Source organism: Lipophrys pholis, assembly GCF_963383615.2.
Source record: "Lipophrys pholis genome assembly, chromosome: 4".
Taxonomy (NCBI): Eukaryota; Metazoa; Chordata; class Actinopteri; order Blenniiformes; family Blenniidae; genus Lipophrys; species Lipophrys pholis.
The window spans coordinates 3,124,292-3,138,119 of record NC_137637.1 but is presented as its reverse complement, the minus strand read 5'-3'; the positions used below and the strand labels follow the sequence as shown (position 1 = coordinate 3,138,119).

The window sequence follows — 13,828 nt, the reverse complement described above, 5'->3', positions numbered from 1 at the left end:
CTACCAAAAAAGATCATTCTCCTGACCTCCACCTCCTCCATCACTATTTCTCTCTCTGTAAAATTCCTTTTCTTTGTCTTTTCTGTCAGAATTTAGCGTCAAATGCCAGAGATCAACAGGCTGATTGAGATGCAAAAATATTGACCAGGCACTTTGCATTGACCATTTATGGTAGAAAGTGGGCGTGTTGAGGGCGGGAGATGAGCTGTTAAACATTTTTTGTAGGAATCCTTCGCAAAGATTTATAGATGATGCCCCTGAGTTGTAGTACAGCCTCTTGTTGTTGTGGAACCACAACGACCAGAGTTTCTCATCTCAGAGTGAGTCAACTCAGAGTTCAGGGAAAGATTTGTTGAACCTCCTTTCTGCAATACGCGTTTTGTTGTTGTCATTGTTTACCTCATGGTTCTGTCATCTAGTTATGAAATGTGTTGTTGTCATTGTTTACCTCATGGTTCAATCATTCAGTTACACACCAACCCTCCTTCAAACTCTCACTGTCTGGTCCAACCCTCGAGGTTTCTGTAAGCCGTATTTACTTTTGTATACTTGTATAAAGCAAATGTGTAACTAGTATTGATCGTCTCACTTAACTGAAAGGAAGTAAATGTGATGTGATTGATCCAACAGGTGAATGACGCCATTGGAATGGAATGGCCCTGGATCTACTTCACCACCCTCATCCTGGTCGGCTCTTTCTTTGTGCTCAATCTGGTTCTGGGCGTGCTCAGTGGGTACGTACCTTCCCTGTACTGCAGTCAGTTTCACTCTTCTATCTACAGTCTCACTCTACCGTCTGCCTCAGAACCACCCTCCCCCCCAACACACACACACACACACACACACACACACACACACACACACACACACACACACACACACACACACACACACACACACACACACACACACACACACACACACACACACACACACACACAGGTGTGTTGGGTCCAGTCTGATCAGGGGTTGCATGATGCCGCCTTGTGTTTCTCCCTCAGTGAGTTCACCAAGGAGCGAGAGAAGGCCAAGTCTCGTGGAGAATTCCAGAAGCTACGGGAAACCCAACAGCTGGATGAGGACCTGAAGGGCTACATGGACTGGATCACTCAGGCTGAGGTCATCTACCAGGACCTGGACCGACAAGGTGAGAACACCTGAAGTCATCTTCTAGGACCTGGACAGAATATTACATTACATTACATCACACCAGGTCATCATTACATCACATTACATTACACTACATTACATTACACAAGGCCATCACTACATCACATCACTACATTATATCACATCATTACATTACATCACATCAATCCATCCATCCATCCATCCATTTTCTTCCGCTTATCCGGGGCCGGGTCGCGGGGGCAGCAGTCTAAGCAAGGAAGCCCAGACTTCCCTCGCCCCAGACACGTCCTCCAGCTCTTCCGGTGGGACCCCGAGGCGTTCCCAGGCCAGCCGAAAGACATAGTCTCTCCAGCGTGTCCTAGGTCTGCCCCGAGGCCTCCTACCGGAGGGACATGCCCGGAACACCTCCCGAGGGAGGCGTCCATGGGGCATCCGAAACAGATGCCCGAGCCACCTCAGCTGGCTCCTCTCGATGCGGAGGAGCAGCGGCTCTACTCCGAGCTCCTCCCTGGTGACTGAGCTCCTCACCCTATTTCTAAGGGTGCGCCCAGCCACCCTACGGAGGAAACTCATTTCAGCCGCTTGTATCCGGGATCTCGTTCTTTCGGTCATGACCCAAAGCTCATGACCATAGGTGAGGGTAGGAACGAAGATCGACTGGTAAATCACATCAATATGTAGGGATTTCTTACCTCATAAAGATCGAGTGGTACCATTTATGTGCGGTTTGCAGACGGGGGTACCAATTTTCTTGGGTTTTGGCAGTTTGGTTATTTATAGTGATGAATAATTATCACAGATAGCTATTCATTGTGTTATTGAAAATTTAATCTGATCTGTATCAGATACCTCGGGAGCACCACCTGTTACACAGGAAATGACAGCCTATTCAGTTATATCAATCTCATAAGATATACGAAACAATTAATTAGGAATTTGAATTAACAGTTAAATTAATTACAATGACCAGAATTAACAGAAAAGCTTGAAGGATTTTGGAGTTCTTGACACAGAAGAGTCGACATTTCATTCACTTGTGTGCACATTAATAAGACAGCAATTATGATTCCAAAAATGATATTTATAAACAATGAAGACAAATAAAACACAGATTCGAACTACCTATATACAGCTTGGTGTGTGTGTGTGTGTGTGTGTGTGTGTGTGTGTGTGTGTGTGTGTGTGTGTGTGTGTGTGTGTGTGTGTGTGTTTGGAGAGAGAGAGAGAGAGAGAGAGAGAGAGAGAGGTGCAAGGAGTGTGTGTGTGTGTGATGTGTGATGGAACTACAAAACAAGGTGGCCGATCACAAGAAACTACATTCAGAATGGAGGTTATCAGAGAGCAGGAAGTCTGTCCTGGATCTGCACCATGTGGTGGAGGACAATGGCAGAAGAGGAGTTGAGAAGTTGAGGCTTTTGGTTGCAGGCCTCTTGGAGTTAGCTGTTAGCAGGCTGCGCTACAGCTGAGCTGCTGGGATGCAGCTCCTTTCTGCCCGGTGTTCACAGGGCAAGAAGCCAAAAGGAGCCAGAGAAAGTCTCTCCCAAGGCTTTTGATCAGGTGAGAGGATTCAGAGGTGTCAAATCCTGGGAGCCTCACTAATCCGTGACTAGCTGAGCATGGAGGCAGGACCCCCTGCTGGGTGTGATGCTCAGGCAGATTCCTGAGTCAGACTCCACATCTCATGACTTAATATCATGACAAATGAAGATTATATTTTCCTAGTAATAAACCAACCTTTCATTGGTCTTGTGAGATCCTAACAAATACATCGCATCATTACATTACATCACATTACACCAGCCCATCATTACATTGCATCATTACATCACATCGTATCACATGACACCAATTCATCATTACATTACATTACATTATATTACATTATGCTACACTGCCTCAGAACACCAAGCGTCCATCAAAGTACAGAAGCAATGACTGTACTCTGTGTGTGTGTGTGTGTGTGTGTGTGTGTGTGTGTGTGTCAGGCCTACTCCCGCTGGAGAGTGAGGGCTCGGAGGCTGGCAGCGCGGGGACCATGGACACGGTGCAGCGGATGGTCTACTACTAGTCAGTGTCCTGGTTGTGTTGCTTGTTCTGGAGGGGTTGAGTAACGTCTTCAATCTGTTCTCCTGGACTGTGTTCACTCATTGAAATGCTTTGACATTGGAAGTAAAAGCAGTCTTTGTTGAATGATGTTTTTTTGTTTAGGAAAAACGACAAAATTAAATGTTCTATCAAAACTAAGCTGAATGTGAACCTTTTACTAAAAAAAGATGGCGATGTGGTTTAGCTGCTCTCTCCATGAGAACCAGTCACTGAACATCTGTGCTCATATTGAACAAAGTCCTCACTCAGGAAACACGACACGCTGTTTAATGCTTTCACTGGAGTGCTCACGACTGACATGGCTGTAAGTCGTTCAGAAAAGACTCGACTGACAGAAAGCCTCCAGCTCATTGGTCCCTGTCTCTTCTTCTGCAGCAAATTGGCCCGCAAGTGGAACCGCTGGTTACGGTGTCGCTGCAGAGTTTACGTCAAGTCCAGACTCTTCTACTGGTGGGTGATCCTGCTGGTGTTCCTCAACACGCTGGCCATCGCAACGGAGCACCACAACCAGTCTGAGAGGCTGACCAGCTGGCAAGGTCAGAGGTCATCCTGATCTCCCCCCGCCTCGTTGTCAGCTTCTGTTGTGCTGCAGGAGGAGATGTCCGTCTAGTGAGAGCCTGCTGCAGTGGTTCAGTGATCATGACCTCTGACCCCTGAGAGAAGCTCTGATACAGCCTTCAGGCTTTTCCACCAAAAAGAAACAGGAGCAAGTTCAGGGCCGGTTCTTAAATGAGCACCGCCAAAGAACCGGTTGTTTGTCCCTCATCAACAGAGCCAAGTGAGAGCCACGTCATTGCGTCACTCCAAAACGTGATACGTCACTGATTTCACCGATTTAGCGCTGACAGCTCATACAAGAACCAGGAGGCGGACTGCATTCATCGGTTTAGTCCGGGTCGCTCCATCTAGTCTGACTTGAACCTGAGATGCACCAAAGAGCCAGAAAACATTAAGTCTCTTCGTATCTCTTTTGTTGTTTTTTCATGTCCATCTTGTTTTAGTTCGGAGCCCCGGAGTGGACATAGAGAGAAATAAAAATAACGCGCGAATGATTATATAATTTATATAATAATTATTATTATTATTATATCGTTCCCACGCGTTATCTTTATTTTTTTTCTCTAAAACCACTTTGGGGCTCCGTGTTCGCTGTAGTTGTCAGAAAGCTCCTCTCTGGCCCAGCAATGAAGTGGGGCCAGCTTAGCACCCGTTTAGCCCATGATTGGCCAGGACTTTGGCAGTGGAAAGACAAAGAACTGGCGCTCAGTCTGGCCCTGGAACAGAACTAGAACCTGGTTCTTTCTGGTGGAAAAGCCCCCCCTGTGGTCAATTCACTGTGATGACTGTGATATTTTCCGTCCTCTTACATTAAAAATGGAGCTGAACCCTTTTCCTCACTTCGTAATGAGTTGGTAATTGTAATGAATCCACTGACCAAGGACAAATAAGCAGCTCTCTTGGTTTTGTGTCTTTATCTCTCCTTCCTATTTGGCCATGATGACGTCATCAGATAGCGCCAACAAGCTGCTGCTGTCCATGTTTGCCTTGGAGATGTTCATGAAGATGTATGCGCTTGGCTTGCCGTCCTACTTCATGTCTCTCTTCAACCGCTTTGACTGCTTTGTTGTTTCCACTGGCATCATGGAGCTTGTCCTTGTGCACATGGGTTTCATGTCGGTCATGGGAATCTCTGTGCTGCGCTGCATTCGCCTGCTCCGCCTGCTAAAGGTCACCAGGTGAGTCCGCCATTACATGACGGGGCTGCACACTTCTTGCCAGCATGTTGTCACCTCACTTCCTGTGAGCCTGTTGTCATCTTCATTTCCTGTCAGCCTGTTGTCACCTTCTCTCCCTGTCAAGATTTTGCCACCTTCATTTCCCGTGAGCCTGTTGTCATCTTCACTTCCTGTCAGGATGTTGTCACCTCACTTCCTGTCAGGAGATGACTGGAGATGTTGTCTCATACCAAGTTTGCATCTTGTCAGGATTTTTGAAGTTTATTTGGTAACTTAAATGAAATCATCAGTTAAAACGAGCAATGTGATCTCCATAGACTAACTTTATCGTTTGTATTCAAGTTATGCGCTGCACGTGTTTTGTACAGATGGACGTAAATCTCATGTTGATGGTCTGATCATTGGTGGTTTATGTTTCTACTGCCAGGAAGATGTTTGTTTATTAGGAACACGAGTGATTTGAATGTATCTGATGTGTTTTCCAGGTACTGGACGTCACTCAGTAACTTAGTGGCCTCCCTGCTGAACTCAGTTCGCTCCATCGCCTGCCTGCTGCTCCTCCTCTTCCTCTTCATCGTCATCTTCTCCCTGCTGGGGATGCAGGTCTTCGGAGGGAAGTTTAACTTTCCCAACAGACCCAAACCCCGTAGCACATTCGACAGCTTCCCTCAGGCACTCATCACTGTGTTTCAGGTATGTGCTTTTGATTTCTGTAATCAGAAGAAAGTAAGAGGTCAGACTTCATGGCGCTCTGCTTCTATCAACTATTAAATTCTTCACTGATATCAACATTTCATCATCATCCTCATCTTTGATCACTTTGGAAACGGAACAGAAGCTGTTAAAAAATACTGCTAAATATATGGTCTGTATTCAAGTTTGCACTCCATACAGCATAGGGGAATACATAAACAGAGTTACTCTGCGAAAAGCTCAGCTTAGGCTATACAGTGTCGAAAAATAGAAAAACAGAAGTATAAAAACACAGAGAAAAGTACAAAACCTCAGTAAAGTGTATGAAAACATAGTGAAAAGTGTAAAACAAAAACAGTAAAAAGTATAAAAACATAATGAAAGGTAAAAAGATACAGTAAAATGTATAAAAACACAGTAAAAAGTACAAAAAAATTTAAGCACAGTGAAAAATGTAAAACCACAGTACAATGTATAAAAACACAGTAAAAAGTATTAAAAAAAAACCCTGAAAGAAATATATAAACATCAAAAAGTATAAAACCACAGTGAAAAGTATAAAAAATTGTAAAAATACAAATACATTAAAAAGTACAAAAACACAGCAAAAGATATAAAAACTCAGTAAACGGTAGTAAAGTACCAAAATGCATCATAATATGATACTGGATGTTTCACTGAAAAATTATTAAACTGGATGTAATATTTATTTTAATGGATTGATTCTAATCTGTGAATTTATTGGATAAATGGTCAGTCTGAGACGATGACAATGTGTGGATGTTCTTCAGATCCTGACAGGTGAGGACTGGAACGCTGTGATGTATGACGGCATCATGGCTCATGAAGGACCCAGTATGCCTGGAATACTGGTCAGCCTCTACTTCATCATCCTGTTCGTCTGTGGGAACTGTATCCACACCGTGTGAGTGTGTGTGTGTGTGTGTGTGTGTGTGTGTGCGTGTGTGCGTGCGTGCGTGCGTGCGTGCGTGCGTGCGTGCGTGCGTGTGTGTGTGCATGTGTGTGTGTGTGTTGCTCCCTCCTTGACTGGGCTGCTTCCAGTCATCCTCCTGAACGTCTTCCTGGCCATTGCGGTGGACAACCTGGCGGAGGCAGAGTCTTTGACTTTAGCTCAGAAAGAGAAGGCTGAGGAGAAGAAACGTAAGAAAGCACTCAGGTCAGTGTGTGAAGGTTTGTCAATGTGTTTGTTCTCCACCTAGTTGGAGTCCTTCTGCACAGGACCGAACACTGACGGTAAACACAGGATGTACTCAGACCTTCATGAGAGTGTGTCTCCTTTGGGTTCTTCCTCATGGCTGACTTCACCTGCAGAAGCTCCCATGTCTCACACACTCAGAGTACTTGCAAGCCGCTGTGCTTGATTTTCAGCACGTGGTGTGGTGGTATGGGTGGTAATGTGGAAGCTTCCATATTCACTGAGCCTCTCTCTAGCAGGATGTGATGATTCTCTAACGGTAGACAAACACTGGCACAGAACCGCTGTGAAAATGTAACATGGAACGTTTCTTCTGCTTCTTACGTTCTGTGGACAGACCAGCTCACATGGCTTCAGCTCTACCGAGTTCCTCCCGAGAGGAAGACATAACATGGTGGACGTCACTTGTATCGTTTGTGGAAAATATTGTATTCTAAGATATACTGTAGCTTTAGCTTCATTTTGAGAGCTATTCTAGCAACAAATGTAAACTTTATTTTCATAGTGCTATGGACACTATTAACAACAAACTAAGGTTATTCTCAGGTTGCTATGGTGTTGCTATGGACACTATTAACATTGAACCAAAGTTTTTCTCTGGTTGCCATGGCGTTGTTCTGGACACTTTTAACAACAAACCAAGGTTTTTCTCTGGTTGCTATGGCGTTGCTATGGACACTATAAAAAACCAACCAAAGTTTTTTCCCTGGTTGCTATGATGTTGCTGAGGGAGGGGGCCGGTGAGTGAGGTATAATTTCTGAATGGGACAAATGCGCATGTCTCAGACATTTGGGGGAGCATGCCGCCCCCCACTTGTCCCCCTCGGTTCCTCCGCCTTTAACTGTTCGTAACAATCATCGACTTCTTTTCGAGTAACGTGTACAGTTGGGTATGATTTTGGTTACATTTGTGTGATTTCCTGTCAAGTAGTGTCGATGTTACAATATTGAAATAAACCCGGTGAAACCCGACCACTCGGTGTAAATAGATTGAAATGATCAACCGGTGTGGACTGATGACACCTGGATGTCTTCTGTAACTCTATGTTTTCATAAAATGTACTTTAATAGATTGGATTGTCTTAAAATAAATGTTTTATTGTTCGTGTTAAGCTTTGAATATTTCCCAATTTAAGAAAATGAGAGAAAATTCTGACCTGTGCTGCAGATTTGCATTTAGATTATTCACAGCCAGCGCAGACTTGGACACTGTTGTTCTGTCTTTGAACTTTGCACTTCAAATAATTATAAATGGCCTGCTGGCACATGAACCATGGTGCCTGGGCTCAGTGGGCCGCCCTGCCATGTCGTGGTTTGACTATCTTGTAGAAAAGCAAAACAAAAGAGTCATTCTGAACAGAAGGGAAGCTGCATCTCTTTGGGAAAGCTTTGCTGTAGCTTGTGTTCAGAGAGGACGAGACTCTGCATGGATCAGGTTTCACTACAGTTACTGTACCCGTCCAGAGCTGCAGGCTGGAATAGGCCTGTTTTCTCTGCTGTTCGCTTTCCATACATTTACTAGTGTAATAATTGTTGAAATCAAGGCCTGGTCGTCACTGAACTTTTTACATTTAAACAATGATAAGACCGAGGTCATGTTGTTTGGGCCCAGTGATTCCACCAAGGTACATGTTGATCTGGGTCCTCTAAGGCAACACTTAACGCACTCGGCCAAAAATCTCAGTGTCAGACTGGACTCTGATCGCAAATTCGATCTACAAATTAAATCAGTGGTCAAGTCCAGCTTTTTTCAGTTAATAAAAAAAGCTGCTCGCAGTGTAGTTGTCGGCAGAGCAATCATTCCCGCTGAGATCAATAAAGTTTGGAATTACAATCAATTGTTATTGTGTATAAAATGTCTAAAACTCTAATTCAACTGAAACTTCCTTTTCTAAACTGCATCTTTGATTTCTCAGGTTTCAAGTTTTTTTCAAGAGTGTACGAGCCAAAGTGAAACCTTTCCTGTCCTTGGATCATTTCGAGATTTTAATCCATGCTTTTATCACCACTCGTTTAGACTATTGCAATGCACTTAACCTTGGACTCAGCCAGTCCTCCGTCTCATGTCTTCAGCTGATCCAAAATGTCGCTGCTCCACTTTTAAAACATGAGCACATCACACCAGTTTTAGCCTCGGTTTACCGGCTCCCTGTTCGTTTTAGGATTGATTTTAAAATTCTTTTATTTGTTTTTAAATGTCTTCATGGCCTCGCCCCACAGTATTTGTCCGACCTGCTCCGGCCATACACTCCCTCGCTCTCTCAGGTCGGCAGATCAGTCATTGTTGTTTGTCCCTAGGACCAAGAGGAAGCACAGAGGTGATCATGCCTTTTCAGTTATAGCCCCAATATTGTGGAATGACTTGCCTCTGCACATCAAATAGTCCGACTCACTTCCTGTTTTTTAAACCTCTCTAAAAACACACTTTTTATCTTTGGCTTTTAACAGGCTGACTTTTATTGTTTTTAACATTTTTTCTTGTTTTTTTATTGTTTTGTTTTGTTTTTATTGTTCTGTCTGTGTACAGCACTTTGGCACACTGTGTTGTTTTTAAAGTGCTCTATAAATAAAATTAGTAGTAGTAGTAGTAGTAATAGCAGTAAATGACTCCAGTGCTGATTCTGAGCCTGTTTGTTCTGTGGTGGAATGCTGAAGTCAATTACTGTAATATTCGGGGAGTTGATTGAAGAACTGTACTATTTTCTCATGCCACAATCTGCAGGTGATAACAGTAAGTTAAGTTGTGCTGTTTGACCAATGTAGCCTGATGAAATGTTCAGTTCTGTAAAAGCCACCCTGGTGTTGATTAACAGAGCCAACATGCCTGACAAAGCCAGTGAGGACAAAGCCAATCTGGCCAAGAAGCTGGCTGAGCAGAGAGCCAAGGGTGTGGAGGGCGTCTCCACAACCGCAAAGGTGAATTGTCCAATGACATATAGTGACAATACCAGTGAAGTCAGCAAAACATAACTGTCCCTGTCCTCTATAGTCCTCTCCAAATTCTCTGTTTCTGTCTTTGCATCTGCAGCTGAAAATCGACGAGTTTGAGTCCAATGTCAATGAGGTGAAAGACCCCTTCCCTCCTGCAGACTTTCCTGGTAAGCCAACTTCCCTCATGGCTGCATCACTGTGCGTTTGACAGAATGTGGTTTTTGTAGTGATTACCTGATGGTTGGCCAGGTGATGACGAGGAGGAGGACCCTGAGATTCCAGAGAGCCCCCGACCTCGTCCAATGGCAGACCTTCAGCTGAAGGAGGAAACCGTCCCTATGCCAGATGCAAACTCCTTTTTTATCTTTGGACCGCAGAACAAGTATGATGCAAGTCATTAGGACAGTGGCTGCATAGTGTTTAGAACATGCAGAGTCATTGCACTTGTTTTTAGTGAATGTGGGACTCATGGTCACTGCTTCATTGATTCTTTGCTGTAACATTGTTTTTGGCGATGAGTCTTGAAAGACTGAACAATTTTCTTTTCAATGGTACTAACCATAGTTGCAAACTGAAGGCCAAGTTTCATATTCAGAGGCTGTAAGGGACAGATCCAAAGAGAAAATCTCAGGATAACAATAACAGAAGAAGAAGAAGGTCTCCTGGTCCAGTCAGAATGTGGAACAACAAGTTCCCTCTGCAGGTCACCAGTCAACGAGCATTGGACGAAATATCTGACGCCTCTGTGAAGTCACGACCCTGAACAGATTCTTTACACTGACTGGTCGTCACTGTTACAACCATCCACACTGACTGGTCATCACTGTTACAACCATCCACACTGACTGGTCGTCACTGTTACAACCATCCACACTGACCGGTCGTCACCGTTACAACCATCCACACTGACCCGTCGTCACTGTTACAACCATCCACAGTGGTAAACTGCTGGACAACAAACACAACCAGTGCACAAATGTCACACCAACAATGGTGGTCCAGATTCGTCCTGCAGCACAGAACACAAAGTCCAATATAGCAGTGAAGAAGATGCTGAAAACCCTTTATAACTGATGAATGAATGAATGAATCAAATCAAATCAAACTTTATTTATATAGCACTTTTCATACAATTAATTGTAGCAAAATGTGCTTCACATACTTTAAAAACAGAAATAAAACAAGCACACGAGCACACATATATACATGGAGAGGAGCCACAGCCTACAGCTATGAATGACTGACTGAATGAATGGATGAATGAATGAATGGATGAACTCATAGTTTACACTCAGTCTTAGTGTTTCAGAGGATAAACTCTGTGACTCGGCATTGTAGTGTTAAATAATTGCATGTTCTTCAACTATTTCAGATTCCGGAAGCTTTGCCATCGCATCATCAATGCGACCACTTTCACAAACATCATCCTGCTCTTCATCCTGCTGTCATCCGTCTCACTGGCTGCTGAGGATCCCATCGACCCCATGTCCTTCAGGAACCAGGTGACTTCAGATGCAATCTCCACAGAGGAAGAGACTGTTGCAATGTGTTTTTGTGTAATTTATGATTTTGTCGCACTTGTTGTGATATGATGTTAAAGTCCCGGGTGTATCGGGGTGTTTCAGGTGTTGGCCTACGCCGATATCGTCTTCACGTCAGTGTTTACAGCAGAAATTGTTCTCAAGGTAAGACAGAATGTGGTCGCATCCTCTGCATCAGGAAACACGTTTTGAAGGGACATTCTGTGGAGGAATCACTTCCTGAGGGAATTATGATTAGTTTTCATTTTTTTATTTGCCTGTGTGATACGTTTTGAACGTTATGTTGAGGACGTCTCCTGCTGACCATGGATTCATTCCAGATATTTGACACCGTTCATGCTGGTGTTGACTTCCACACATGTCGGGCGTGTCCCAGCTGGAGGGGGGAGGGCCAGGGGGGTATTCTGGTCCATGTTCAAACAGACCACCATGGACCAGTGTTGGGTGTGTCCCATTTAGGTAATGGGCGTGTCATGGACCAGTGAACGTTAGCTAACGAGTATTATGATTGTGGGAGGAAGCTGAGTCGGCCCAGACAAGGCGAGGCAAGAAGTGTCAGCACAGCAGCCAGGAGACATGACTCTAGAGGAAACCCAGCAGGTCCTATCAACAGGTCCAGCCAGCAGGTTCTACCAGCAGGTCCTACCAGCAGGTTCTACCAGCAGGTTCTACCAGCAGGTTACAGTCAGCAGGTTCTACCAGCAGGTTCTCCCAGCAGTTCACAGTCGGCAGATTCTACCAGCAGGTTACAGTCATCAGGTTCTACCAGCAGGTTACAGTCGGCAGGTTCTACCAGCAGGTTACAGTCGGCAGGTTCTACCAGCAGGTTCTACCAGCAAGATACAGTCAGCAGGTTCTAGTCATCAGTTTCTACCAGAAGGTTCCACCAGCAGGTTCCCTGCTGCTCGCAGTGTAGTTGTCGGCAGAGCAATCATTCCCGCTGAGATCAATAAAGTTTGTAATAGCAATCAATTATTATTGTGTATAAAATGTCTAAAACTATAATTCAACTGAAACTTCCTTTTCTAAACTGCATCTTTGATTTCTCAGGTTTCAAGTTTTTTTCAAGAGTGTACGAGACGATACGATCTAGAGCTTGAGATCGTTTGTGTTTCAGATGACAACGTACGGTGCAATTCTTCACAAAGGCTCGTTCTGCCGGAACTCCTTCAACATCCTGGACCTGCTGGTGGTCAGCGTGTCTCTGCTCTCCATGGGCATGGAGTCAGTCCTCTTCTCTCTTCGTTCTTCTCTTCAGCTCCAGAACTCCATCTGGTCTCTCAACAAGACGTGTGTGTGTGTGTGTGTGTGTAGGTCCAGTGCCATCTCCGTGGTGAAGATCCTGCGTGTGTTGAGGGTCCTGCGGCCCCTGAGGGCCATCAACAGAGCCAAAGGACTGAAGGTGTGTCCGTCTGGGAGCAAGTGTCCAATCACTGAGCTCCTTTCATCACTGCTTCTCCTCTGATCCCTCCTCAGCACGTAGTTCAGTGCGTGTTTGTCGCCGTCAAGACCATTGGAAATATTGTTCTGGTCACCATGCTGCTGGACTTCATGTTTGCCTGCATTGGAGTTCAACTTTTCAAAGTAAGAGAATATCTAATTTATTCTTTCTACTGACATGAGCAGAGAGTTGGTGAGTCCTTCCCTTCGGTGTAGTTTGAAAATGTCGTATTGACGAGCGATAGAAACCACGTCTGAGTTGAGCTCAGCTGTCAGGAGAGACTGACAGCTACAGCGTGATGTTCTCCGTGTTACAGACACACGGCAGGGAAACGCAGCACCACAACAACACCACAACACAACACAACAACGCAATGCATCCAATGATCAGGATTTGGTCGAATTTCAAACTGATAAAAAGATGTAAAGTAATTCAGTTGTGAGATGAAATGTGCCTTGTGGTGATTCTGATATTTTCTGGGTTTCTAGGGGAAGTTCTACGCCTGCACTGATTCCGACCAGATGACTGAGGAAACGTGCCGGTAAGAAGTTCTACAGTCGCACTCTGCACAACAAACTACATAACAAACTCTACACAACAAACTACACATCAAACACTACACAACAGGGGTTAAGAGTTATAAGGTTTCGGTTCAGGGTTAGTGGTTATGTTTATGTTTAGGGTCACGGTTAGGGGTTAAAGGTTAGGCTTAGGGTTGGGTTTAGGCTTAGGGTCAGGGTTAAGGTAATGGTTAGGGGTCAAGGATTAGGTTTAGGGTCAGCTTCAGTGTCAGGGTTAGAGGTTTAGGGTCACGGTCAGGGTTCATTATATTTGATTTATTAATTTATTTGAATAGGAAGGTACATATTAGTGAACAGACATCCAGTGCAGATTTAGCTCAGAGCTAATTTCCATCTGTGGCGGTCCATGGGGTTAAATCATACCAATAAACACAAACATAGATACTTACAATAATACATGTAAAACATAGTACACACTGAAAAACATGTCACATTAAAATACATATATGACA

At 44.4% G+C, this 13,828-nt stretch overlaps 1 protein-coding gene across 1 annotated transcript in view; it reads left to right on the top strand.

Annotated features, from left to right (window-relative positions):
• Positions 1 to 13,828, top strand: part of LOC308108422 (dihydropyridine-sensitive L-type skeletal muscle calcium channel subunit alpha-1-like) — a 36,931-nt gene that overhangs the window by 6,109 nt on the left and 16,994 nt on the right. Inside the window, exons 7-23 of the mRNA XM_080461317.1 lie at positions 631 to 734; positions 1,002 to 1,147; positions 3,117 to 3,198; positions 3,613 to 3,773; positions 4,748 to 4,973; positions 5,459 to 5,666; positions 6,458 to 6,578; positions 6,729 to 6,843; positions 9,696 to 9,798; positions 9,911 to 9,980; positions 10,063 to 10,195; positions 11,186 to 11,315; positions 11,439 to 11,498; positions 12,472 to 12,578; positions 12,669 to 12,756; positions 12,831 to 12,938; positions 13,284 to 13,336. Of these exons, the coding sequence (XP_080317443.1) occupies positions 631 to 734; positions 1,002 to 1,147; positions 3,117 to 3,198; positions 3,613 to 3,773; positions 4,748 to 4,973; positions 5,459 to 5,666; positions 6,458 to 6,578; positions 6,729 to 6,843; positions 9,696 to 9,798; positions 9,911 to 9,980; positions 10,063 to 10,195; positions 11,186 to 11,315; positions 11,439 to 11,498; positions 12,472 to 12,578; positions 12,669 to 12,756; positions 12,831 to 12,938; positions 13,284 to 13,336 (2,015 nt within the window). The remainder of the gene's footprint in view (positions 1 to 630; positions 735 to 1,001; positions 1,148 to 3,116; positions 3,199 to 3,612; positions 3,774 to 4,747; positions 4,974 to 5,458; positions 5,667 to 6,457; positions 6,579 to 6,728; positions 6,844 to 9,695; positions 9,799 to 9,910; positions 9,981 to 10,062; positions 10,196 to 11,185; positions 11,316 to 11,438; positions 11,499 to 12,471; positions 12,579 to 12,668; positions 12,757 to 12,830; positions 12,939 to 13,283; positions 13,337 to 13,828) is intronic.